This window comes from Electrona antarctica, assembly GCF_951216825.1.
Source record: "Electrona antarctica genome assembly, chromosome: 9".
In the NCBI taxonomy this organism is placed as follows: domain Eukaryota; kingdom Metazoa; phylum Chordata; class Actinopteri; order Myctophiformes; family Myctophidae; genus Electrona; species Electrona antarctica.
Window position 1 is genome coordinate 40082998 of NC_136790.1, and position 26325 is coordinate 40109322.

The following is a 26325-nucleotide window of genomic DNA, read 5'->3' on the forward strand; positions in this document are numbered from 1 at the left end:
TTTGATTGATTGATTGAAATATTTATTAACAGTTTGCAGAATTACAGTACATTTCAAGCACAACTCAATACAATGACTGTTAACTGAGTGGACGACCCAATAAAGCATTACACTTGTTTACAAGAGGGTCCACCTTGTTCAATTCATCAAAACATTTAGAGACGTACAAACTTATATAGCCAAAGAACAGAACAGGAATTCAACATAAAGGAGGTAAAAAGGGAAAGAAACATGGGGGGATTCAGATTTTACGGGGCCAGTTTCGAATTGCAGCTGTCCGTAGGTGCCCTTTGAGAGCGGTTTTGAAGGAATCAAGGGATTCACATGTCTTAATGACTGTTGGTAGGTCGTTCTACATTTTGATGGCATAGGAGCAAAAATAATGTAGTCCCTTGTTTGTACCGAATCTGGGCACATGGTTTGTTGCACTCCCTCTGCAGTGTTGTGGGTGTGGACTTCGTTAACATTAAGGAAGTATTTGGACAGGTACATGGGTATCTTGGTATGGTGTATCGAATCTTGTAGACCAGACCCATTGCAAGATGCTGTACTCTGTGGGCAAGGGTGAGGTGGGTTCGGGGGGTGATAGGAGCCTGACCAGTTTGTTTTGGGAAGTCTGGAGCCTTGTTCTAAGTTTGAGGTGCTGTAGTACCAAGAGGTGCATACATAGTCGAAGAAACCTTGTATACGAGGGCTCCTGTCCTGGGTCTTCAAGGTGTTTTTGTTGACCAGTGAGGTGATCCTGTAAAGGAATCTTGTTCTTTGGTTGACTTTTTTTATTACGTTGGTGGCCATTTTATCACCGGAAAGATTAGCCTCCAGGATGGAATGTAAAGATTTTTTTTTTTACGTTTTTTGCCTTTATTGATAGGGTACAGTAACTAGACAGGAAAGGGGGACAGACACGCGGCAAAGGCCGTCGGGTTAGGGTGTCGAACCCGCGGCACACCGTCCGGCTGGCTAGGTGCCCAGACGGTTGAACTAACCGTCCGGGCCTCCAGGATGGAATCTAGGTAGGTAATTTCATATTTTCGTGTGAAACACACACACACACACACACACACACACACACACACACACACACACACACACACACACACACACACACACACACACGCGCGCGCACACACACACACACACACACACACACACACACACACACACACACACACACACACACACACACACACACACACACACACACACACACACACACACACACACACACATCATATCAATATCTTCAACACCATCATCAAGTTTGCAGATGACACAATGGTTGTGTGCCTGACCACGAACAATGACAACGAAGGCCTATCTGGAGCAGGTGGCAGACCTGTCACTGTGCCAGGACAACAGCCTCTTCTTGAATATAAAACCAAGTAGATGATCATGGATATTTGTATGTAAATTAAATAGTACATAATATACTACTACTACTTTCTCCAAAGCACTTTACAATGAATGTGCTCTGAAGTAACCCTCTCAGAGCAGGATGATGATGGGGAGGAGGGTTTCGATGAATTAAGTATACGTGCAGGACACCAATGTCCTGAAGCCGAAACGCTTTTCTGGTTTAATCTGGTTTAATCCTTTTAACAGATCTGAATACCAAACGACTCGCCCCTTTACCAACTTGCCCCCGCGAAATGTTTTAATGTAGTTAACAGTTAATTTAGTATTTCCCTCCCTCTCTGAAATCTGAAATTATATTGTATACAGATTTATTTGATTGTATAGTAGTCGATCTCCATACAGAGACGGTGACTGCTTAATTAAGTTAATTTAGGACCTTCTAGCAGTTAATTTCGTTTTATTAAACACATTTCTTCCATGTAGCTCATGTTTTGTAATGGCATCATCATGCTATTATGCCCGTGGATATACAGAGTGAACTTAACAATGATACATTTGTGACAGAGCAGCCTCTGTCACAGTAATGTATGCTGTTCAACAATACACATTCATTGTGTTTATGCTGTATTGTATGTTGACATTTGGATTCTCAGTCCCACAGAAGGTGCACATTCTGCTGTGACATGTGAATCTGACATACCTGTGTTTATCTATGCAGATGCTGTAATTGGGACGCTGCCTTGATTGCCTGAAGAGAGCTCTGATTGATTGCTTTAGGGGGAGCGTCTTGTGTGTTGCTAAATGCATTGTGATTTGCTGACTGCTTAGCCAGGGGTGGAGTCAGGAGTCTATATAAGGGGAACTGGTTCAGTAGAGAGGAGGCTGCCAGCCTTAGAGTATTCAATCAATCAATCAATCAATCAATCAATCAATCAATCAATCAATCAGAGTGTTGAAACGGGTGGACACCAGGAAAGCAGCCGGCCCAGATGGAATCTCCGGATGAGTCAGACTGAGCTGATCTCCTGGCTCCAGTGCTCACTGCTCACCACCACATTCATGGATGATCTAAAGCCCCCTTATGTTATGATCAACAGGACCCCAGAGGGTATGAGCAGTTCAATTACCTAAAAATAGATGACTAAAACTAATGTACCAATCAAGGGAGGGGGGGATCTTTCATAATAATAACTACAATAATATTATTATATAATAGGATTATAATCTATGCAAATATGAAGATAATACAGTGTATGGTAAATAAATATAGTCTGATTCTCCCGAGTCCCATATACAGTATGCACTAGTATTTTGAGTGTGCGCAGGAAAGATGCTGTTGATACTGCTATTTTTAAAGTTTGTTTGGTACCTATATATTTCGACACTATACATTATTACTGCTTACTACCTTTGTATTATAAATAGGATAGCCTATCATTATAGGCCTACGTTGTTTATTATTTAGTTATGAATTTATTTATGTACATGTGTTTTAAATGAAACAAATTAGCCTAAGATACTATACTATTAGGACTACAGTAACTACTACAATGTTATGAAGCTGCTTATCATTGGGCTCGACGTACACGTCATAGTGCACGTGGGCATATATATATATATATATATATATATATATATATATATGGGGCTACTTGACTTCAGCCTTTTACGCTAAGCCACGCCTCTTTTAATTTTGCAACGTTTTAATGAAATAAAATCCTTGGGAAAACACGGAGCCACGGTCTTTGAGAAGAAGATGCACGTGTGCTTACATGCATAGATATATATCTATGCTTACATGTGCATACATACATTTTACAGTCTGTATGCAGTTAAGAGTTTTAACCTTTTACAGTGTAAATGGTTAACTGTCTGTCCCTCACTGCATGGTCTTGGCTCAGTCTTGGTTATGTCATGTCAGTCATTGTCTTTTTAACGACGGTCACGTGAATGGGAGTGTCATCATACTATAGGCTCGCCTCGAACACACTGCGCTTCCTTGTATGAAGTTATGAATATGAACCCCAGACACATTTTGCTTATGGTTATGAATTTTGATAGATAAACAAATATTTTGCGCTACCCGGTGATCCTACTTTAAGTTACAACACAAGTGCACGGCTCAGGTAAGATCAGAGAGAGATACAACAGCCGTATACATATGTAACTTCAGCCGTATTAAATGCATGTATTGTGTCACTTCTTTTTTTCTAAATCGGTATTCGGTAGGCTAGTAAAATCAAAAAAGGGATCTTTTTCTTTTCTAAATCGGTAGTAAAAACAATAATAATCATGGAAATGTATCGGGTGCAAAGAAACTTTGACTGATGGGACGTAGGCCTGTACTGTATTGTTGAAATGTATGCATTGCAATATCACAATGGTGATGACCAATTGGCCGCATTATTTTACCCTATAGCCTAATGTTTTTCGAGATGAAAACAAACAAAACATTATAAAGATACATGATTCCACATTTAAGAAAAATATAGTTCATTTGATCTAATTCAGAATATAATGTGCTGCTGGGGACAAATAAAAACAGGCAGTCACAAAAGAAAATGTGTATCTGGGCTGACACTTAATTGCCCTGGCATCCTAATTTTGGGAACTTACTGTAATGACATGCCCAAAATTATATGTATGTACAGTATATCGTTTTTAATTATTATTTCTTTAAGTGGTTGGTTAACAGTTTATTGACTAGCTACAACGTCTGTGTGTCTTCTCTAGAAATGTGGCTGTCAATGCTGGGACTGACAGTGCTGCCGCATCTTGGAGGGCTATATGGGGGCTACGTCACACGCCATGAAGTCAAGACCTGGTACCCTACTCTTCAGAAGCCTTGGTGGCGCCCACCAAATGCAGCATTCGGAGTAGCATGGACATGTCTCTATACAGGCATGGGGTCAGTATCCTAACTTATTATGCATGCAATCATATCTCGTTTTACTTTTTACACCCATCAGTTTGAGACCAGTGAAGTCTTGCTGATCAAATCTTCAACACATTTTGAACTTGTGACATACAGATATGCTTCCTATCTTGTGTGGAAAGAACTTGGAGGTTTCACTGAGGATGCATTGCTACCCATGGGACTTTATGCGCTGCAACTTGCCCTGAATTGGGCCTGGACTCCTATCTTCTTTGGTGCACACAAGCTCAAACTGGTAACTTTAAACATAAAATCAATAAATCATGTCATGCCAGGACTTGTTTTGTACAGTAACAAATGTTTAACATATTTTGTGTGCATGTGTTCAGTAAACCTTTACCTGTCATCTTTTAGGCGCTCATTGAAATCATGTTTCTCACTGGAACTGTTGGAGCTACCATGGTGACCTGGTATTCCATAAGCCATACTGCTACTCTGCTCATGGCACCCTACCTGTCATGGCTGTGTCTAGCTACCTCTCTTAACTACTGCATATGGAGAGACAACCCTGAGAAAAAAGAAGAGTAGTAGACAAGACAACACTTTGTTTTAACAAGCTCTAGGTCAGAATAACCATCAAAACTATGAAGTAACATTATGTACAGGTAGTAACCAAAACAGTGTTTCAGGATACCCATGAAGCCAACTTCATGAGGTAGTCACCTGCAATGCACTTTCATCAGACTTGAAGTAGATTCCACATATGCTGAGCAGTTGACTGCTTTTCTACCAAATAACCCATACCTGGAGGTGACTGGTAATGTCTTGACACCCATTTTCTGTTATTTAATCATTTACTGTTTGTATTGAATAAATTGTGCAAGTTATATTGGTTGAATTCATTTTAGCCTTTTGTCCACAAATGTAGTAATGTGCCAATCAAGACTCAGCCTGGGCACCATTTTAATTGAGACCTCTTCAAAAAGTTCTACATGGAATAAATTCAGCTGGTTTTCCTGGCAGGGTTGTGAGGAGTGCTGATGTTGGGACTGTTGTTTTTTAAAGTATAAAGTTACAAGACAAAAGTGTTGGATATTTAAAATCACTAACATAACAAATCTGTAACCTACTTATATTCACCTACTGTACACAAAGTGTGTGGAAACAGTTAATGCCATACAACTTGAGGAATAACTTTTCTTGTAACCACCACACTCTGACATATGTTGTTACCCGCTTAGATCAACATCATAGGAAGAGAGGGTTTGGGTTGCACACAGCAAGAATTAAATTTAACCCTTTTTTATTTTCGACATCACAAATCAATGACAGACGTTTCGGCTATCCAGCCTTCATCAGTGCATACGACTTGAAAAGAAACAAACTTCAGGAAACGTTCCCTTAACTTTTCTTCTATACTTCATCCTGAAAACCTCCTTGGTGTAAGAAAAACACAAGGCGTGTAATGTAAGAAATAAGACTCAAGCTCGTGAAACCAAGATATAGGAATAATCTTTTATTTCTAAACATGCAGAATGACAGGGGGGTGCTATTTCTCAGGCTTCTCAGCCTTCTCAGGACCATCTTCTGGTGACTTGGAGGAGAATCGATCTATTAATGTCTTCCACAAGCCTTTCTTTTCATCATCCATCTGCTGCAAACTCCCTGTAAAAAGATACAATCAATCAAAAATAATCTAGGAATTGTCTTCAGAATTGTTGATTGTTAATACATTTACCGGTACATGAATATTTGCCTGTGTGCAGTGCAAAGTAATTGAAATTCTACTAAATCCGATATGGTTATCTCCATACCTGACAAAAGCAATCGACATTCTTCCACTGTCACTCCAGTAAAACTTGTGTCCTTTACACGGGGAAACTGAGCATGTTAAAAAGAAAGAAGATATATTTTAAACTATACGAAACTGACTTTTTGTCTTTTCATTTACTTGACGAAGCAGCATTAATACAACAAATTAGCAAATAATTGATATCAAGTCATAAAAGTAATGACCAGTTGACCACCATAACAGCACTCATGCAATGTAGCATATATCTTAAACTTACTCGTTCTTTGTATACATTGCTGTTGATACATGCCAAACTGTCATATATTTGGTCACATTTGTCAGGATCTGTGATCTGAAAAATAAATATAAATCACAGGGCCATTGGAAGAAAAGCCATACATCACACAAACAGACACAAATTATGTACATTTCTGACAGTCAAATTCTTTCATTGTATGAAAAATTACTTAAGTGTATTAATTGCCGAACACTGCAATAATATATAAATTGCCACTTAGATGAATGTACACATCACAGATCCATTATTTTTCTAGACGTAGTGCACTATTATGACTTTAATCTGAATGATAAGCTTGGCTGAGAAAATGACAACTTGACTTGCCAAAAGGTATCCTGGTTAATTAATTAAATCCGTCCTAAGGAGGACTAGTACACTAAACACTGACAGCAAGGTCGATAGCGTTCCGTTCATCCTCTTGGCTAATGCTAACTGCAGGTAACATTCACTGTTGAACTAGATAGCCCAACATAAACAGTGTCGTCAGTTATCATACAATACCTGTGTATTTTCACCCTCGCGAAAAGCATGCGCAACTTTCTGTCGGAGAAACGTTCCTAAATCTCGACCTTTCTTTGATTCATCCCTTGGCCATTCCTCGCAGAGTTTCAAGAACCGACGATACCTTGTAGCAGACATGATTTGTTATTGAACGCAGACGGTATCGCGTTTTTGGCGTAACACATTACGTTTGAGCTTTATGGCTCCCCGTACTTGTGCTACACCCAAATCGACCCGGGTTGTACAAGGTGTTCTTTTGCTCCGCGTGGTTCCGTGTCACACAGTCACACTCACATACCAGTCGCATTAAAGAAAGATGAGCGGAGAGGCTGTGAAGAAGGGTTCTTCGCGACCACCTGGTGTGGTAGGATGGATCACGTCTGCTTGCCAATTCGCAGCAGACAGAAATGATTTTAGAAGGTGAGTGAAAACAGGAACATTTCTTGGATGTCCTCCTACAGCTCCCATAGCTAATGCTAACAACGCCATGACCAAGCTATCTCTGCCCTTGCTTCTGCTCTCAAGCTCTTCTGGAGTCACATAATTAGTATAATTACATTCATTCACGTTACATTATTATACAGTCTTTGGATTACTGCATGATCACATGATTGGAGGGAATCCTACCTGGTTCTCTTTCTCTCTCTCTCTCTCTCTCTCTCTCTCAATTCAAATGAGCTTATTGGCATGAGAACGTACGTTTACATTGCCAAAGCGATGTATTTACAAATACATATTGGATATAAATGGGAATTAAATAAATGTAAACAGAGCTGTGTGCATTTTCTGTCAGATAGTTATACAATATACATCCAGATACTTTTGTCCTGCCTGTTTTGCGCTGGCGTGACCTCCGGGTGGTGCAGTGGCTCAGTACAGTACGCAATTTCCACTAGATTATAGTCCAACAAAAGTCCTATCCGATTGTATTGAACAACCTTAACTCACCAATATTGCAGCTGTTTCTATCCGCAAAGTGTTTGTTCACCGTAGGCCTATACATGTTATGAGCTACTTTTTGACACATTTCAAGAAATTCTGTGCAGGTGATTTTTTTTTAATTGTTTGAGTTTGGATGCGCTCGTTTTCAAACACGGAACCTCCTTGCTGCTTCCTACATTATGTCATGTGCAATTTCAAAACTGGTGATATGCAGCTCTGTTGAGTGATTTCCAACGAGTGCTTCCAAACTCAAAATACACCACACAAAATATCACCTGCACAGTGACAAATAGAATGTATTGACAAAGTAGCTCATAAGTCATAACATGTCTACGTGGAACATGGATTTTTATGAAACAAACACTTTGCAGATAGAGGATAATTCAAGCTTTTCGTGAGTTTAACGTTGTTTAATACAATCGGATAGGACTTTTCTGTTTGGAGACTTTGGACGTATATGCTGTTAAATGGTCGGTGTTGCAACTCCAGATTCAACACATTAAAAAAAATCTAGTGTTGCAAATTGCAGGTAGAATTGGGTAATGGTCTACTTGCACCTTGCGAGTGAATTATGTAATTATTATTAATTTTTTTATTTACAGGAACCTACTGGTCAACTTGGGTTTATTTGCAGCTGGTGTTTGGGTTGCAAGAAATCTGTCCGATTTTGATCTGATGACTCCACAGCCTATGGCATAAAACAACCAAGACAACAGCACAAGGTCAGAACCAAAGGGATGCATTGTTTTGTGTATTATCTCTGCTGATATCAAAGAAAAGCATAGCTAATTTTTCACTGCCAAAAGCGTCTTGATTAAATTGGGAGGTATTTTATTAGGTATTTATTTGACTTGCTAGCTAGTGCCGTAGTGCGCTAAGATTTTTGCTAAACACAATAACTGAATGAGTCACAATGACTTGAAGAGCATGTACTTGGCAGGGCAGTGCCACCCTCGGATCGCTCTCTGACCAGTGTGTTTTGTAAATACCTCAAACCAATAAGAACCTTTAAGCCTATATATTAAAACGTCAATATTCTCTCTTTAGGTGTCATGGACCCAAACTGAAGAAGCAAACCACAATAGCAATGCTTAATAACGATGTGTAAACATGATATAAACAGACTCATTAACAATAGTTTTTCGTGACAGTGACAACATATAAACTGACAGTTTGGATTTTTTTTTCTTCACATTTAAATACCGTAATTTCTTTTTTAAGCTTATTTTCTCTTGATTGAATTATGTAAACTGCTAGAACTCACACAGAGGCGCATCTTTCAGAAACTGAAAATGTAACATTGTGGCACTTTGCAACAAGCGAGAGATCAATGTTATATAATTTATAATCATGTCATCTCATGAGGTCTATAATCATGTCATGGCTTCTTATGAGGTCTTTTGCGCTGCTGCTCACAAATGTTTATCTGTTAGAAGGAAATCCCTCTCTAGTACCCAGAGTGTGGCCTTGGCTATGCAAGTCCTGGCTGTCGACATGGGCTTGAAACCAGCTTTGCTGTATGATAGTAATGGCGCAGATATAGAGCAAGTGCAAGAGTATTTGATCTCACTGCAGTCTGTCCAGCTTGTGTCCAAATCTCTTCTCACAATGTCTCTAAGTGGCAATGCCCTCATCATTAATCCAACAATAGTAATGTCAAATCTAGAACAGTTACTTAATATAAACAATAATGTCATTGTGATTAATGTCTGCCATTCACTGGAAAACCCTAGCATCATTGACCCTGTAAATAAGGATTTGAGAAATATGATACAAGAACTGTTAATTATGTTAAGGCAGTTTGTGCAACAAGCTGAAGTAAAAAAAACGCTTTATATTGAGGAAGAATCAAATGATTGGAACTTGTGCTCTCTCTTTGGGATTGTATTGGGATATCCAGCAACCTACTGGTTCGACCAGAACAGAAGTTTTGAGAACTGCCTGGCAATGACCCCATTGATGGTGACGAAAGCTTCAGCGACATGGAAGGCGTGCTGTGGAGAACATACATTTCTGCTGTATTCCTTCAGCATTCCAATAGTTCTGCACAAAGACACTCGGTGCATTGTGGACGGCTGGAACCTTCGACTTAAAGAGAGATTTCAGCAGCAAACTGTCTTTAGTGATCTTAATGTTTGCCAATCTGTGGTCACATTGCCCTCTGTCTGTCTGTGATTTCAACACAAGTTTAAAACGTTCTCTCTGGAATTGTGTTAGTGTTGAAAGTTTTTACTGCATCACTCAATTAAACTGACTCAAACAACGAGTTGTTTATTTAAAATTAAAGTATATAATTTAATTTTTTCTTCAAGTACATTTGGACATACCTGAAATGTGCCTTCTGCATTTACCCATCCTAATATTTAGGAGCAGTAAGTGTTATTTTACCCATCCTAATATTTAGGAGCAGTAAGTGTTATTTTGAACAGTCCAGGAAAAAGTTAGGCTGACTGTTCGGCTATAAGTGTCTTGCTCAGGGACACTTACAGCTACAGCCAAAAGCTACGGCATGAAATAATTCCTTATGATTTGATGCCATAAGATTGATGAATTACTAGTAGAGTACAAAGAAAATCAGTAGCAGAGGATCAGGGAAAACAAAACAGGTTGATCTTGTCAAATTCAGTAGTGTTCAGTTAACAAGCATTAACAATACCTAAACCAGCATTTAACCACAAACCCTCACTGAAAATAGCCAATCTACAAACTTGTAGAAACCTGAGCTTGTAGATAGTTATTTTTGCAAAATGTCGCCTACTAGGACATGCCCAGAATTACTATTGGGGATGCTGGTTCATGTGGTTAAAATGTGAAGTCCAGTCACCTTTATTTGTATAGCACATTTAAATACTAGTACAGAAGTTGACCCAAAGTGCAATTAAAATAACAATAAAAACCATAGATGATACAATTCTAAAAACCTCAAATCAGAGAACATAGTAGTGGAACAAACAAAGAAATTAATTGCATTCAGTGGTCAATTTAAAAAAACAAAAAAAACCTGCTGTTACATGAATAGCCCAATTTGGACCTGCTCGTCGGAACAGGGTGGACCCTGCAGGTAGGGTTTTGATTGATTGAAAATTTTATTAACAGTTTGCAGAATTACAGTACATTTCAAGCACAAACTCAATACAAAGGCTGTTAACTGAGTGGACGACCCAATTAAGCATTACACTTGTTTACAACAGGGTCCACCATGTTCAATTCATCAAAAGGGTCCCGTTGAAGAGGGAGAAGAAAACGATAAAGACAATAAATGGATGTAATGTTAATGGTATGATTTAAGACAAGTTTTCCAAGGCTTCGTACACGCATAAAGAACGAATGTTCTGTGCTCTGCCTGTTTCATGACTGCCCCAATGCTTTTCCAATGGAAGTCACGTGGTTTGACCAAACACTTGTTTTTGATTGCCCCCCTCCCCACAATCAAACAAGTGTTTGGTCAAACCATGTGACTTCCATTGGAAAAGCATTGGGGCGGCCATAACACACAGGCAGAGCACAGAACATTCGTTCTGTGTGTGTACGAAGCCCAATGCTGTGGGAAAACTTAAATCACGCCATTAACATGGTGGGGTATTGTTCCAGAGTTTGGGGGAAGCAAAAGAGAAGGCCCGGTCACCCTTTAGGTCCAAGGCATGTTTTGGGAACTGAAAGGGTGTTTTGTGGATGACCTAGGGCTAGGCCATTTAAGTCTTTAAAAACAAAAACTGTAAAATCAATTTGATATCTCACTGGTAGCAAGCCAATGCAGTTGGGCCAAAATGGGGTTAATGTGCTCTTCTTTATTTGTTCCAGTTAAGTCTAGCAGCTGAATTTTGTACCATCAACAGACTGGAGAGGTAATAAAAGCATGGGTCGGTGTGTTAAAACTGCAGCTTAAAGTTTGCTATTGTGACTGAAGGATAAAAACTACTACAGTGCACTTGTGCAACCAATGAACATAAAATGGTAAATGGTGCATTTATATAGCGCCTTTATCCAAGGCGCGTTACATAGATTGCATTACATTCACCCATTCACACACCGATTGCAGCGGAAGCCATGCAAGGTACCAACCAGCACATCGGGAGCAATTTGGGGTTCAGTGTCTTGCCCAAGGACACTTCGACATGTAGACAGGAGCCGGGATTCGAACCGCCGACCCATGGATCATTGGACGACCTGCTCTACCTCTTGAGCCACAGTCGCCATAGCCATAGTTACACAGCACAGATTTGTGCATGTGTGCCCAAAATGGATGCACTTTGAAGATCTGGGAGGCCAAGTGCATGCAGGTGATGGAATTTGGTGGGCCAAAAATGATGACTTCAGTTTTGTTTTTGTTTAGCCAGAGAAAGTTTGTAGCCATCCAAAATGTAATGACTTCCAAGGCAATTAAAATGATATTAACCCCACTACATATACATGACATTTATATTTACTTAAATCATTATAAAGTAAAGTCAATTCAATAACTGCTCCTGATGTCATAGTTTGTTGAATTTATAAATCCACCATCCTGTTCACATCCTGATTTGGGATTCAGCTGAGGGCAAACACACAAACAATTCAGAAAAATAGTGCCAAAGTGAAGCATATATAAAGAAAACAAAAGACTGACCCTTAAAGGATACCTCGTGATAGGTGCTGGGGAGGATGCCAAGTTCTGCCATTTAAATTCCAATTAAACCAAGCTCATTTTCCCAAAGTCATCATTGGATAGAAACTGCAGTTTTAAATGATTAGTGTATTTATTTTTTCATCTCAAACATACCGGTAGATGAAATTAGAACAAAACGCAACATTGTAAAACATATTAAAAGTTAAATCAAGTTGATAACATGGCTATCTACTTGACTTTGAGGCATCATTGACAGTCTGGAGCGATGAACTGATGGGAAGCATCCATTCTTCCATCTTCAACCGCTTATCCGTAGTCGGGTCGCGGGGACAACAGCTCCACCAGAGAGCTCCAGACATCCCTCTCCATGGGAAGCAATACTGTCCAAAATGTTACTCCGACTTTAAGTCAGAGAGGCTAAATGATTGATAGCACTTCACCACAGCGGGCACTCACTTTCAGTTCTGCCAGATGGTCCGCCCTCGTGGCCCCAATGTTCAAAATGGCAATTGGGATTTTCGTATCATTAGCTGCCAATAAGAATCTGTATCCTGAATAAACCTTTGGAAAGACAGAGAGCATCATAGTTAATCATGAATTGTATATTTGTGTTTTCATTCCATTCAAGTTATTTACAATGTCCAGACTCCAGAGACAAATGACCTTAAACAATGCCTCTACATTTAACCAGGTTTATTCCAAAGTGAGATGTTCATCAAAATTAAAACAGAAGTACATTAGGTGAAAATATTAACGACATGAATCGTATGTGGCAATAAATACATCACAGTTAATCAAAGACATCATTGCTAACATCTCAGTAAACCCTACCTGTACTGAGGACCCTGCAACGAGCACTGCGTCTGATTCTTCCAATCTTTCATGCACAAACTGCACCGTTGCCTTGTTTACAGTGTCTCCGAAAAATGTAACTTGGGGCTTCAGTATGCCTCCGCAGTCCTTACAGGAAGGAACTCTGAAGTGGAGGACATGCTCATCCTCCAAGAAAACATCACCGTCTGGAGCCACGCCCCCTGCCTGTGCTGTCCAACCAGGGTTCAGTGCTGTAAATCTCCTCTGGAGCGCCTCCCTTGGTGAGATAGCACCACATCCCAGACACATTACCCTAAGGGGGACATGCATACAATTAATTTGATATATGTATAATTTGTTATCCTGCAGCTCTTATGACTACCGTAAATACTTTATTTGGCTTTTTATTTGTCTCAGTTGGAAGGTGCATTATCAGATTTGTTTGAGGTTCTATGTTGCCTCAGATTTTGTTATTAAATGATGAGTCCACACTCCTTACCAGTTACTAAAAAAAAAAGTGTACTCCTGATTGTATCAAGGTGGAAACCTTGACACTGTCTGTGTTACAAAATGGAAACTATCTTTTCTGAATGTAGGGTTGGAATTGTCAATTACAAGAGCAAACGGTTGATACACTATGGGTGCTGTAGAAAAACTGCATTTATTGCATTATGTGGAGTTTAATTTCTGCTGTAGTCATGATGGAACCAACAGGAGGGATTGTAGGACATTATTTTCTCCGGTAAATATACTAGCTATGCCAGGCTAGTATTTGTCTGATGGTTAGTCTCAGTGCTAACCAATTAATTCTCTGTGGTGCGACTAGACTTCTAACCGAATCACTGTTGTGTGTAAGTAAGAAGACAATGCAGCCATACCTGTGTGTACACCCATGAAGTTCAGTGAGCCGTTTTTGTCCTGCTTTAGAATGAAGGGCATCTACATTCTGAGTGACAAGCCAGTGCAACTTTCCCCTTTCCTCCCATTTCTGCAGTGACTTGTGTGCAGAGTTCGGCTGGTGGGAGGAGAACTGTGGCCACCCCATGTAGTTCCTTGCCCAGTAGCGCTGACGAGATTTAGCACTACGAATAAATTCAATATGCTCCATGGGTCGTCGATCAGTGCGGGCATACAGTCCAACTCCCTCTGAGCGATAATCAGGAATTCCAGACTCTGTCGACATACCTGCACCAGTCATAACAAAGAGTTTTGTGGCACGGGATACAAAGGTTTGCAGCCGTTCGAGGGTATGTGCATCAATGGTGCTGCTGGCAGGCACAAAACTCAACAGTCTTGCAGGAACTGCGGCTGAACCTTTTCCTGGTGCTGTACAGAGCACAGAGGGCCTCCATGGCAGTCGCATCTATGTCAAGACAACAATATGTGGGTTATTTTATAGCTGTCATCCCAAATGGATTTTTGAAGATTCATATTGGGGGAACAGATAGATTCTGATAAAACACACTCACTCATATAATACACTCTCTCTCTCTCACACACACACAGCCTACCACTTATTTTATAAGGTTTCTCCATTACAGGTACTCCATGAGAACATGTGTCAAATTAATTGTAATCATGTCATTTAATACAGCCTTTACACAGAAACAATAGTTTGTGTGTATTTGGCTTAGCCTAAGATTTAGACTCTCGTAGATGTATTACAAAAAGTCATTATCGATAAATACATCTACGAGAGTCTAAATCTTAGGCTATATTTTGCTGGTGTAATGACATATTCAATCATGAATAGCCTTCAATCATACTGTACATTACACAACATAGCCTATACTGTGTGTAAAATAGCTCGAACCAGTGCTGGTTATGTAGTTAGGACCCACGACAGTGGTGTTCGATACGAACTTAACCGAGATGTGGAAACCTCCAATGAAAAGCTCTATAATTTGCTTGGCCAGATATTCCGTCCTATCCAACTGACTCAGGCCAAAGATATTAGAAGATATTCTGCCACCTTAAGTCTCTGACTGTAATCCTTTTATACTTTTTAGTTATATGTGTGTCATAATGACAATGCTATCCAATCGCATATGACGATGACACACGTGTACATCCCTATATGGGGTTCCCACATCAATCCGATGTCAGCATTGGATATTTCCATTATCTCCACATATGGGCCATAAATCATCATCATATGTGGAGATCCAAGTGACAGCCTTTTATCCCCATATATGGAGATCCATTTGAGAGCCTTCGCAACACTGTGTATACAAATATTTACATTATACGAATACGATACAGTATTATAAGTATCGTTCACACTGCAGTGATGTTTGTGAAGGTAAGACTATGCCTCGCTCTGGACTTCACTAGCCTACATCTACGAGAGTACATTTTAGGCTAGCTATGGACCAGAGCTAGCATTAGCTCTAATGTACACTATAAATACATTAACTGCTTCTGCATATATTTCCATTGCAGTTCAATTTGTAATTCTCTCTAAAAAAAAATGTTTGAGACTACACGTTCTACAGTGGATCTTTATATAACCTTGACAGCAACACAACATATTAGTAACGTTATATTTAGCAAGCTAGAATCTATAAAAGTAAATGTTTCAAGAGTCACAAGGAACTAACGTTACAGCGCACAGTTCAAAGCCACACGTTGCCAAAGCTAACTATCTGGATGAATTGTAATGGTACCTTGTCACAACACCGTACTGACGTAGCTAATTCTATAACATATCAGAAGGTAAATATGACAGAATGACATGGCCACTGCCAAGCTTTATAAAGTAATGCATTTACCACACTGAAAAAGGACGCCTTCAAGCAACAGTGAGAAGAACCGGATGTGTCGCATTTTTGTGTAACACCAGTCACAAGTCAAGGAGAAAGGAAAAGCCTGGCGACCTATGCTGGAGGAGCCCGTGCCGTGCAAGGTTATCTATGGTCATTTTACTGTGGACGTAAAAGTCACGGTTATGTAGCTGCTGTAGCCGGGACCGGGCATCGAATCACCTTTGTAGATAAAATATATTACACTCATATCTGGTACTTTTTAAAAAATAAAATAAAGGAATCAAACATTTCTATTTCTATTTAATCTTTCCAATCCTGAACGATTGTTATAACTGGCCTAATATAGACCTACTGGCTTGATTGATTGATTGAAATATTTATTAACAGTTTGCAGAATTACAGTACATTTCAAGCACAAACTCAATACAAAGACTGTTAACTGTGAGTGGACGACCCAATTAAGCATTACACTTGTTTACAAGAGGGTCCACCATGTTCAATTCATCAAAACATTTAGAGACGTACAGATAGACACTACTATATAGTCAAAGAACAGAACAGGAATTCATCATAAAGGAGGTAAAAAGGGAAAAGAAACATATACAGTGAGGGGAAAAAAGGGGGGGGGGGGTGGTGGGGAGGGGATTCAGATTTTACGGGGGGCAGTTTCGAATTGCAGCCGTCCATAGGTGCCCTTTGAGAGCGGTGTTGAAGGAGTCAAGGGATTCACATGTCTTAATGACTGTTGGTAGGGCGTTCCACATTTTGGTGGCATAGGAGCAAAAATAATTTAGTCCCTTGTTTGTGCCGAATCTGGGTTGTACATGGTTTGTTGCACTCCCTCTGGTGTTGTGGGTGTGGACTTTGTTAACATTAAGGAAGTATTTAGACAGGTACATGGGTATCTTGGTGGTGTATCGAATCTTGTGGACCAGACCCATTGCAAGATGCTGTACTCTGTCGTCAACCCTAAGCCATTCCAGCCTGTCAAAGTGGGCAGGGGAGGTGGGTTCGGGGGGTGAGGCCAAGTAGGAGCCTGACCAGTTTGTTTTGGGAGGTCTGGAACCTTGTTTTAAGGGCCTTTGAGGTGCTGTGGTACCAAGAGGTGCATGCATAGTCAAAGAAACCTTGTACGAGGGCTCCTGTTAAGGTCTTCAAGGTGTTTTTGTTGACCAGTGAGGAGATCCTGTAAAGGAATCTTGTTCTTTGATTGACTTTTTTGATTACATTGGTGGCCATTTTATCACCGGAAAGATTAGCCTCCAGGATGGAACCTAGGTAGGTAATTTCATCTTTTCGTGTGATAATATTGTCACCCACTCTAACCAAGAAGCCATCTGCCTTGCTGAGATTACTATTTGAGATTACTATTTGGCCTGACATTTATAAGTTATATAGCCTATATGTATTGATTTAAATGTATGTAAATATGTATGCCAACATTGCCAAGTAATAAGTAAATAAACTTTATTTTTGTAAGGACGTTGTTTTTTGGATAGGTTAGCCTCTTCTGAATAATTTTAAACAAGATAATGTTCTGATGAATTGAAAATGGTGGACCCTATAGGCCTGTAAACAAGTGTAATGCATTGCAAGGCATATAGAAGGAGCAATTCCCTTATATTAGCAAAAACAGCAAGCCAAAGATTGAAGACGACTTGAGACAAGCCAAAGGTGGTTGAAGACTTAGTCATTTGAAATACAAATACAAACTGTAGTTGTCAACATATTGATTGATTTGTCATATTTATTTCCATATGTGTTCTTGAAGCACAGCAGTTGGCATGTGTTATTGCTTGTTATAAACCATCGGTTTGTATAGTCAAATATTTCAATTGCTGAGTTTTTAAATCGCTGACATGGTGAATCAAGGCAAGAGTCATTGGCCCGGTTTCCCAAAGGACACATGGTGTAAGAGGTATGGTGAAGTACATGCTCAGATCATATGCCCTCTAGGCCGCACACAGAAGCCTGTGAACATAGACATTCCGTGCATAGATGTGCCACACAATGGTACCATTCTGAAATTGAATTTAATAATATTTGGACTGCTGGACAGCTGACAGTAGGCTCTCTTTACTCTTAAAAAGATAATGTATATATATATATATATATTTTAGAGTAAAGAGCCTACTGTCAGCTGTCCAGCTAATTAAATGAAATTTCAGAATGGTAGACCTGACGCCTACCATACCAGGCCTGAGGCCTACCATTGCGTGGCACATCTATGCACGGAATGTCTATGTTCACAGGCTTCTGTGTGTGGCCTAGAGGGCATGTGCTACAGCTACACCATACCTCTTACACCATGTGTCCTTTGGGAAACCGGGCCCTTGAACATTGAATGTTAAAAAATAAAATAAAACTTAATCCCAGTAGTACATTTGTTTTGAGAGTTGCTAAAGGCCTTTTCACCTATTTGTCATGGCCTTCAACAATTCGATCAGTGTTTGTTTTATATTGTAGGCTTGTAGAAGCTGCTTGACATTTCATTTCAAGCTTTGGTGCACCACACACACAGTCAGCAACACATAGCAGAGTCAGGATTACTATGGCAACTGGATGATGTAGAGAAGAGTGGGTTGGCAGGAGGCAAGCTGCGAGAATGAGTATTTCCAGCCACTCAGGAAGAAAAGAAACATGTGTTTACCGATATTGCATACATGGGGGTTTTCTTCTTTTTGTCCATTAGAATATGCTGCACACATCCTGATCACAAAACTCCAAGAGAGCTGTTGCAGGGAAGATATTAAGTAGTCAATTAATTAATTATGCATTAATTATGCATAGTTCATATAAGTGATATGTGTAACAATAATGCACATGTAGACTAGATGTAGACTACAATCATACCAGAATGTGTGCAGTTGAAGACTGTTTCAGCATGTCTGTAAAACTCCTCCCCAAGGATAGCACGATAATCCATGTGGCTGGTGTGCACAAGACACTGAGTCGCATCTTTGAATAACAGATCACTTTCTCCATATTGCATGGACTGAAAGAGCTTGAATTCTGTGTCTGGGTTGGCTGACAGAGTTTCCTATAAATTAAAACACACAGTTATTGCACTGCAAATGAAGTTTTCTGTCTTTGAGATGTGTATAGGCTATATATGAAAATCTAAATTTATGTTATAATAAAGTATGTTTAAAGTAACAACCTGACCTGTGACTTCATGAGAAAGTCATATACTCGGGCTGTAAGAACTGGCCGTGTCATGACGATGTTTGGAGGGATGACTCCTAAATTACAGTTCTTCCACTCTGATAAAGAGGCACGTCGACCATCCCCACACAACAACTCAAAGTCTGATGACAGCCAACTGTCTGCCCAGCCAGTCGAACTCAAACCTGGAGAACAAAAGGCAATGCATAATGTGGCAGAACACTGGAACACAGATAAATATATGCATTAGCATGTATGCATGCAAGTTGAATATCCCACTGAGAATGTTGGTCTCCAAATTGTGCTGCTCAAGGAAGGCTATGTCTCCGTAGCTTTTGCCACTGGTGTCTCCAACCAGGCACCTACAATCAATAAATATTATAATAATTATTTTCTTGACAATCTTGAACCCATCTAAACCGAAAAGCCAACTTTCAAATAAATTCTCTGACATACCTCAGTGCCCCCATGTTGCCATAGTAGCGTTCATTGTGGTTATCAGCACAGCGTTTGGTTGCAGCCTCTCCTGTACCACCCATGCACACTTTACAGAGATTCCCCTGGGAGCCAGGAAGACAGCCCTTCCAGAATACATCACTGTACACTAAACAAAGACATAACAAATCACAACACTCCCTTTTCTGGCATTTAGCCACCACCGTTGACAGAAAAGAAAAGTAAGTACAAGGGAATACAAGGGTCAAAGCAATGTGTTATAGTCAGAGTATGTGACAAGAGTATGTAGTATGAGTATGTATGTAACAAACATTCTAGTCTGTATATGAAGTGTAATAGAGAAGTGTTGAATGAAATGCAGTTCATGAAGTTAAAGCACTTGCAACTTAGTGTTACTATTTTGGGCATTCAAAGATTTTCAAAAACAGCAGTGCTTGTAGATGGTCTATTTCTATGCATCAGTTACTATGCTACAAATTATAAGATAAGACCATAAGCATCAATGTAGGATTGTCCATGAAACAACTCAACATGAAACCTCAGTACCTTGGTTTGGATCACAGGGGGAGCTGCTGTTATGATCCATGCTTAAATGATGTGTGTAGGGCAGCAGCCAGCCTGCAGGACTGTACATGTGTCCATGACAGGAGCGACGGCCCCCAAGGTTCCCAAAAAATAGGTTTCTGCTAGATCGTTTCACAACCGCCACGCCGACCACTGACGGCAACACTGAAAGAACACACTGATTGATACACAGTATAATCCTCAGTGTTCATTAAATTCTGAAGAGTTTGGGGCGAATTTAACATTCATTCAATTCAACAATAAAAACAATAATTTGTACATCACTTTATTTAAAAAGAAAATAGCAGATCTATTGTGCCATTTTCACATCGATCCATTGATATTTACGTTATAATATTCAGGGTATGTCTGTATGTATGTATGTACAGTATATATATATATATATATATATATATATACACACACACACACACACACACACACGTTTTCAAATGATTAAAGAAAATAAAAACATCACTTTTTGATTTATCAAAAAATAAATTAACATTAATTGAATAATCACTAAGACGATAATCGATAGTTAAAGTCCTAGATGAGTGTTCATACACTCTTTGGAATTAAATTAACATTGAGGGTTTTACTGTGTATATAGATCTTTATTGTTGGCAAATAAACTTCCATACATAGATATGGTTCATTGTCTCCATTATGTTGAATGTTGGATAATAATGGGTAATTATTTCATCTCATCTTACCATCTGTCTCTAAGTGGGTCATTCCATCAGCAGGAACACAGTTCTCACCTATAGGAGAGTCAAAGAAAACAGTGCAAACAGCCCAATATTTTAATTGTATTGACCAGTTACACCCTAGTGTCCCTATTCTAGGGTGAACAGTGAGCTACAATAGCAGATCTACAAGCTAACAGTCACAACGCGCCGCAAGAGGACATTGTAGGTCAGTTATTTAGAGCCCTGGGGAACACTGGTCAATGAAGTATATAGCGTTTAAATAATAAAGATGGCATCAACCAGATAATCTGAACTTCTGTGTTATAGTAGCCAAAGTATACTGTATGAGTTTATGAGGAAGGACCTACAGTGATTTGTACTCCACTGAACGACCGTGTCCCATAGGGCAAAGTATAAATTAGGCCTCAGAATTCCATACAGTGTGATGTATTATATATGGTCTCACCATAATACTCTGTCACCACTGGGACAAGGCCACATTTCCCGGCCATGAAAGCATGAGTAGCATCCAGCGAGACAGCATCCACCTCATCTCTCTGTGGCAAATTGTGAGGTGTGTAGAATCAGTGATACTGGTAGCTAGAAGAGCAGTCCAACTTTTTACTGATAACAGATGGTATATTAATAACTTGTTAACAGTACAGAATTTAATAATGATTATATAGTTATATTAATAACTTATAAGACATGGCGATATATCAACACTATGTAAATAGGACACTTGCAATTGTGAGATGATTGATGGAAACCCATGTTGAAAAACAAATATTCAAAATAAAACCATAAGACAGTTAAATTATCCAGTGATGTTTAAAGTTTACCACATGAACCCTAGCAAAAAGGAAAAAAATCACACCCATTTGAAGTGAGTGGTGCAACTCCGTGTGGGGGTGTGTGTGTGTGGGGGGGGGAGTTCTAGACCCACAGGAACGCACCCAGGGTGCCGGCCCGATTCCGGCGAGCCGCCCCGCGTCCGAAACGGTTGAGAAATGACAGAGTAACCGTGTGGGGGTCCCTCTTAGCTGTACTGTACTGGCACACCCGAAATCACCATATATACAGTTAATATGTGCGTGTGTGTTAGGTTGCGCACAGGTGGTGAAAAACCACCATGCTGTTTTCGTGCTCACGTTCCCAGCCACCCACCCACCCACACATATAGCTCCGTAACTCAAAAAGGAGGTAGGGTACTAGCAGGGGTCAGCTTGTGATGGAACTTTGTCTAATTTTTATTTTTGCCATGGATATATAAAATTATTGGTCATTGACAGAAACAATTAAGCCCAGCCCTAAATGTATACTAGTGGACTCCGAATGTGCAATAGTTTCTATTGTCTATGTGCTACACATTTTACATCAATAGTATTTCTGCATTAATTAAATCAGTGTTTTGGTTGTTGAACCTATTCTGAAAAAAAGCCTAGAGATTGGCAAGTCAGCCACTGTATACTGGCTGGATACAGGCATCAATGCAGCATGCTCCAAGTCAATTCCATATATATATATATATATATATATATATATATATATATATATATATACATATACATACATATACAATGTGTGTGTGTGCGTGTTTAAGTGGGTAAACAACTCACCTTTATCTTCTCCACACAGTCACTCATTGCGACTGCTCTAACACACACTAAGGGGTCTGACTTTATATTGAGGGCCCATTGCTCACATTTCATCTGCTCGGCATGGCTAATGCAACACCAACGGACAACGCTGTCCTCCAATGAGCTACCTACGCACACACACACACACACACACACACACACACACACACACACACACACACACACACACACACACACACACACACACACACACACACACACACACACACACACACACACACACACACACACACACACACACACGTTCAGTGAGGTCAAAGGTGCTCCTCAGTGCACAGGTCATGTAGGTTATTGTGGGCCAGCAATGTTCGGAATTTGCCAATCAGGATGGAATAAGTGTTTTTTACAAAACCACAGACAGACGGACGGACAGGGTGCAAAACATAGTCTCGGCCATGCCTTTCGGCCTGGCAGAGACAATTCAAAACAAACACACCAATGTTGATAAGCACCTTCATGCCCAAGGCCTTTGAGGAGCGCTACATAATCCAGCCCCAGCACCTGACTGACATCCTTATCATCTGTGAAAATGGCCAATTTATCTGTTGCATCCTTGAAGAGTAGGTCATTTTCCTCATAAAACGACGAGTTAAAGAGTTGGAAACGCAGCCTCTCTCGTCCCCGTTGGCCAAACAACATCTACCACACATGAAAAGGGCAGTGAACAAAACAAAGCAATGGCGGGCAAGAGAAGGAGCACAGCAATGTTATGTATCAATGAAGTCAGCGTGTAGTGTGGAGTCTGTGGACGTGTCTTTGGATTTGTTGGCAGAGTTAAAAACAATGTTTTAAAATATACAAGTATATCTACCTGCACTGTCGTCAGGAATTTGCGAGCCATCTTGCGATAGTTCAGTCTTGTGACCATGCCTCCTCCTGGACCACGACCCAAATTGCAACGTTTGTAGTCACTGAGAGGAGCATGTGAACCGTCGGCACACAGTAATCTGAACTCTTCTCTCTCACTCTCTGTGACCAGAAAGAACAGTTATGAGCCAAATGGCGGATGGGTCGAAAGAAGATTGAAGAGTCAGAAGGAATTTGTTATGAAGATTGGCTTGTTAAATCAAACTGCATTGCCAAGGTGTGCCGATACAGAGAAAGTCACATGCACATGGAAAAGAGTCAGATCTACCTTCAATACTCTCAAGGGCTAAGTGATCTACGAATGCAACATCCCCTGCTCCAGACTTGAGACATCTATTACAGGCAGAGGAAAAGATATAGAAAAAGCAGACAGTTACTGATGTTGCACATTTAGAAAGCCATACATTTAAGTTATTCATAATTCATGCTTTAGGCCAGTGGTTCTGAGGTTCTGTGTTGTGAGTCAAGCACAGATGTTTCTAGGGATTTCATGACAACCACACATTATATAAATTCTGTATATTATACAACTATACATAACGTTATTGTTTAATTACTACTACTACTACTTTTAATGACTAATTTCCCAATACAGCAGCAAATTCTATACCCCAAAAAACATATTCATAGTCGTTATTTTGGTCATGTCAAAACCTTGTAGATCGGAAATGTTTGCCTTTATCTTTTGACTTGCCCATTGGTGCGCATTGGACAAATTATAAAAAGTTAGAAAACCACTGCTTAGGGCAACTGCCAAGTCCAACCTGAGCGCCCCCTGTGAGTTGTAGAAGGGTTCACTGTGGGACGTCTCACAGTGGTAGTTACGCTGTCGAATGTATGACTTCTGGCCTTGACACAAGGCACACAAGGCTGGTGCCATGGCCGAAGCCCCAGGAACACAGCTAGCACTGAAAAAGGTACCGACATCTACAGTACAAGTAAAACATAACACATTTAACACCGAGATGACAAAAATGCTATTATTATGCATAAAGTAAAGTAGACTCTGTCCTAGTCTCGTGTAAGGCCTTATACTTATTATACTGTGCCTTGGCTCAAGGGCCGCTCCTTTTCCCAGGTCAAATAGTTACGAGACAGCAGGAAGCCTAGAGGCAGACTCCAGCCAGCTGTCCATCGTGCTCCACTGTGACAACTTTTGTGGCCTTTCAGAGAGCGTATATCCAAGGTGGCATTTGTCACCACTGCCACAGCCAGAATACAACCTCCTATGGCGCGCACACACACACACACACACACACACACACACACACACACACACACACACACACACACACACACACACACACACACACACACACACACACACACACACACACACACACACACACACACACACACACACACACTATATAACTATAGTTACACTGTTACTGGTGAAATATCTCAAGGTTCCAGAACATGAACATGAACTTACCTTCACTATAGATCTCCTTGGCGATGGCAATGAGGCCAAACTGCTTCACAGCAGAATAAACCTCTCCAGCATCCAGTGTCACTATATCAGCACGGTTAGCCTGAAAGATATAATCTGCAGTGAAGGCCATTTTCCCCAATCTGACAGTGAGAATAATATCCACACACTCGTTCTCAGATAACGTAATTCAATCTCACTCAATCTTCATCAGCAATTTAAAATCGAATTCCCTGATGGTGTGCCGAGAGTAAGATTGAAACATCAGTGTGGCACAGCAATAAACGAGTGAAACCGAGAACCAGTGTGCAGATTTTTACTTAATTTTTGATTGTCGTTTGTCAAGCCTATGGATTAGATTATCTAATCTACTTTCCAGCAAAAGACACCGGTCTGTCAAGCCCTCTTCCTCATGCCATTGGGGCAGTTTATTTCACCCCTCTACAACAAGCCCCCCACCCTTCACTGGCCCTAAGGGACAAGGGAGTCCAAATGTATGCTGTTGTGAAGAAAAATGTATAGCGGACTAGGACCACTTCCTCACGCCACTTGAACAGTCCCCCCGCAGAGGCAGTGAGCCTTATGAGCAAGGCTGCAATAAATTCCATCAAATAGCTTTCAAAAAGAAATCTGAAGAATTATCTGCAAGAACTTCAATCTGGAGCAGCCCCCTAAAATTAAGTTACAGCTGGGAACTTAGCTGAAAACAATAGTGCCAAAGTTTGTCATGTGAAAATGGTCTCACCCTGATTTTATCGATGCAGTCAGCAGTGCTGTAGGCACGTACACAGGACAGCCTGGCAAAGGCTGCCACAGCAGCTGGAGGCAACACAGCCACCAGGGCTTTGGCCAGTTCAGCACATTTCTTCTGTTCTGGTTCCGACACTGTACACCACCGCATCTTCTTTCCTGTTTTGCAAGGAATGTCTCCAACTGAACGATATTTCACTATAAAACTCTAAACTTCCATGTACATACTGTGTATTTTTGGATAGGGCACTGGAAAAAGGTTAACATGTGAACAGACTAGAGGTTATAATCCAAATAAGATGAAACTGCTTTGCCTACACGCTGGCAGATTTGTACATAATTTATAACGTACCGTATTTAATTAAAGCTCACAACACAGGAAAGTGTTTATATCTTGATCATTACATTTTCAATACTACCAGTATAGCCAGCTGAACGAACAAGCCAGAATAATCACACTTACCCAAACTGCCATAGAGAAATATGAGACAGAGAAAAACTGTTCGCATTTTTCCCTCTTTTTCGGTTCAACAGATGTCTTTAAAAATGTACCCTACACTTGACATAATCCAGCAAACCAAATTCCATGAGGATTAGACGCGAGGGGCAGTGATAGCGGGGTAAATATAAAGTATTGTGCAAGAGGAGCTCTTCTGGAAAAAAAAAGTGACTTTTGTTACACACATATGGAAAATATTTAAGACCATCTGTCACGTGGACTGCCCACATCCAAACAGGTTTGTCGTTTTAAAGGGCAGACTTAAGGGCTGCTTTGTGTCTTGACTTTAAT

At 40.2% G+C, this 26325-nt stretch overlaps 6 protein-coding genes across 10 annotated transcripts; 3 read left to right on the forward strand and 3 right to left on the reverse strand.

Moving 5' to 3' along the window:
- Positions 1 to 2251: 2251 nt before the first annotated feature.
- tspo (translocator protein) lies at positions 2252 to 5118 on the forward strand. Of its 2 annotated transcripts, none has more exons than XM_079511123.1 (4): positions 2252 to 2464; positions 4090 to 4264; positions 4388 to 4526; positions 4646 to 5118. In XM_079511123.1, exons 1-4 carry the CDS (start codon positions 2359 to 2361, stop codon positions 4817 to 4819), a joined length of 594 nt encoding a protein of 197 aa, XP_079367249.1. In that variant the 5' UTR covers positions 2252 to 2358; the 3' UTR covers positions 4820 to 5118. The 2 variants fall into 2 exon arrangements, with proteins under 2 accessions (XP_079367249.1, XP_079367250.1); XM_079511124.1 differs by lacking the exon at positions 2252 to 2464 and adding an exon at positions 3347 to 3482.
- A 614-nt stretch (positions 5119 to 5732) lies between these two features.
- uqcc2 (ubiquinol-cytochrome c reductase complex assembly factor 2) lies at positions 5733 to 7010 on the reverse strand. Its single transcript, XM_079511127.1, has 4 exons — positions 6823 to 7010; positions 6301 to 6375; positions 6046 to 6112; positions 5733 to 5896 (listed from the first exon to the last, which is right to left on the reverse strand). Exons 1-4 carry the CDS (start codon positions 6958 to 6960, stop codon positions 5781 to 5783), a joined length of 396 nt encoding a protein of 131 aa, XP_079367253.1. The 5' UTR covers positions 6961 to 7010; the 3' UTR covers positions 5733 to 5780.
- A 1-nt stretch (position 7011) lies between these two features.
- tomm6 (translocase of outer mitochondrial membrane 6 homolog (yeast)) lies at positions 7012 to 9803 on the forward strand. Of its 2 annotated transcripts, none has more exons than XM_079511129.1 (3): positions 7012 to 7242; positions 8367 to 8486; positions 8812 to 8935. In XM_079511129.1, exons 1-2 carry the CDS (start codon positions 7139 to 7141, stop codon positions 8461 to 8463), a joined length of 201 nt encoding a protein of 66 aa, XP_079367255.1. In that variant the 5' UTR covers positions 7012 to 7138; the 3' UTR covers positions 8464 to 8486; positions 8812 to 8935. The 2 variants fall into 2 exon arrangements, with proteins under 2 accessions (XP_079367255.1, XP_079367254.1); XM_079511128.1 differs by lacking the exon at positions 8812 to 8935 and adding an exon at positions 9665 to 9803 and having other exon boundaries at positions 7022 to 7242.
- On the forward strand, positions 9115 to 10026 carry cUnh1orf74 (chromosome Un C1orf74 homolog; the record flags this gene model as incomplete). The annotated part of the gene is made up of 2 exons (XM_079511120.1): positions 9115 to 9129; positions 9160 to 10026. The coding sequence occupies 2 exons, from the start codon at positions 9115 to 9117 to the stop codon at positions 9937 to 9939; spliced, it is 795 nt and encodes a 264-aa protein (XP_079367246.1). The 3' UTR covers positions 9940 to 10026.
- Positions 10027 to 11951: 1925 nt separating this feature from the next.
- On the reverse strand, positions 11952 to 16098 carry sirt4 (sirtuin 4). Of its 2 annotated transcripts, none has more exons than XM_079511119.1 (4): positions 15850 to 15965; positions 14062 to 14546; positions 13202 to 13496; positions 11952 to 12931 (listed from the first exon to the last, which is right to left on the reverse strand). In XM_079511119.1, the coding sequence occupies exons 2-4, from the start codon at positions 14544 to 14546 to the stop codon at positions 12788 to 12790; spliced, it is 924 nt and encodes a 307-aa protein (XP_079367245.1). In that variant the 5' UTR covers positions 15850 to 15965; the 3' UTR covers positions 11952 to 12787. The 2 variants fall into 2 exon arrangements, with proteins under 2 accessions (XP_079367245.1, XP_079367244.1); XM_079511118.1 differs by having other exon boundaries at positions 11954 to 12931; positions 15955 to 16098.
- Positions 16099 to 18169: 2071 nt separating this feature from the next.
- sxph (saxiphilin) lies at positions 18170 to 26116 on the reverse strand. Of its 2 annotated transcripts, XM_079511108.1 has the most exons (17): positions 25999 to 26116; positions 25531 to 25694; positions 24789 to 24888; positions 24403 to 24579; positions 24118 to 24280; positions 23622 to 23686; positions 23298 to 23455; positions 22939 to 23125; positions 22445 to 22593; positions 21292 to 21382; positions 20850 to 20897; positions 20116 to 20298; positions 19570 to 19717; positions 19393 to 19475; positions 19114 to 19298; positions 18802 to 18988; positions 18494 to 18680 (listed from the first exon to the last, which is right to left on the reverse strand). In XM_079511108.1, the coding sequence occupies exons 1-17, from the start codon at positions 26042 to 26044 to the stop codon at positions 18637 to 18639; spliced, it is 2178 nt and encodes a 725-aa protein (XP_079367234.1). In that variant the 5' UTR covers positions 26045 to 26116; the 3' UTR covers positions 18494 to 18636. The 2 variants fall into 2 exon arrangements, with proteins under 2 accessions (XP_079367233.1, XP_079367234.1); XM_079511107.1 differs by lacking the exons at positions 24789 to 24888; positions 25531 to 25694; positions 25999 to 26116 and having other exon boundaries at positions 18170 to 18680; positions 19109 to 19298; positions 24118 to 24412.
- Between the last annotated feature and the right edge of the window lie 209 nt (positions 26117 to 26325).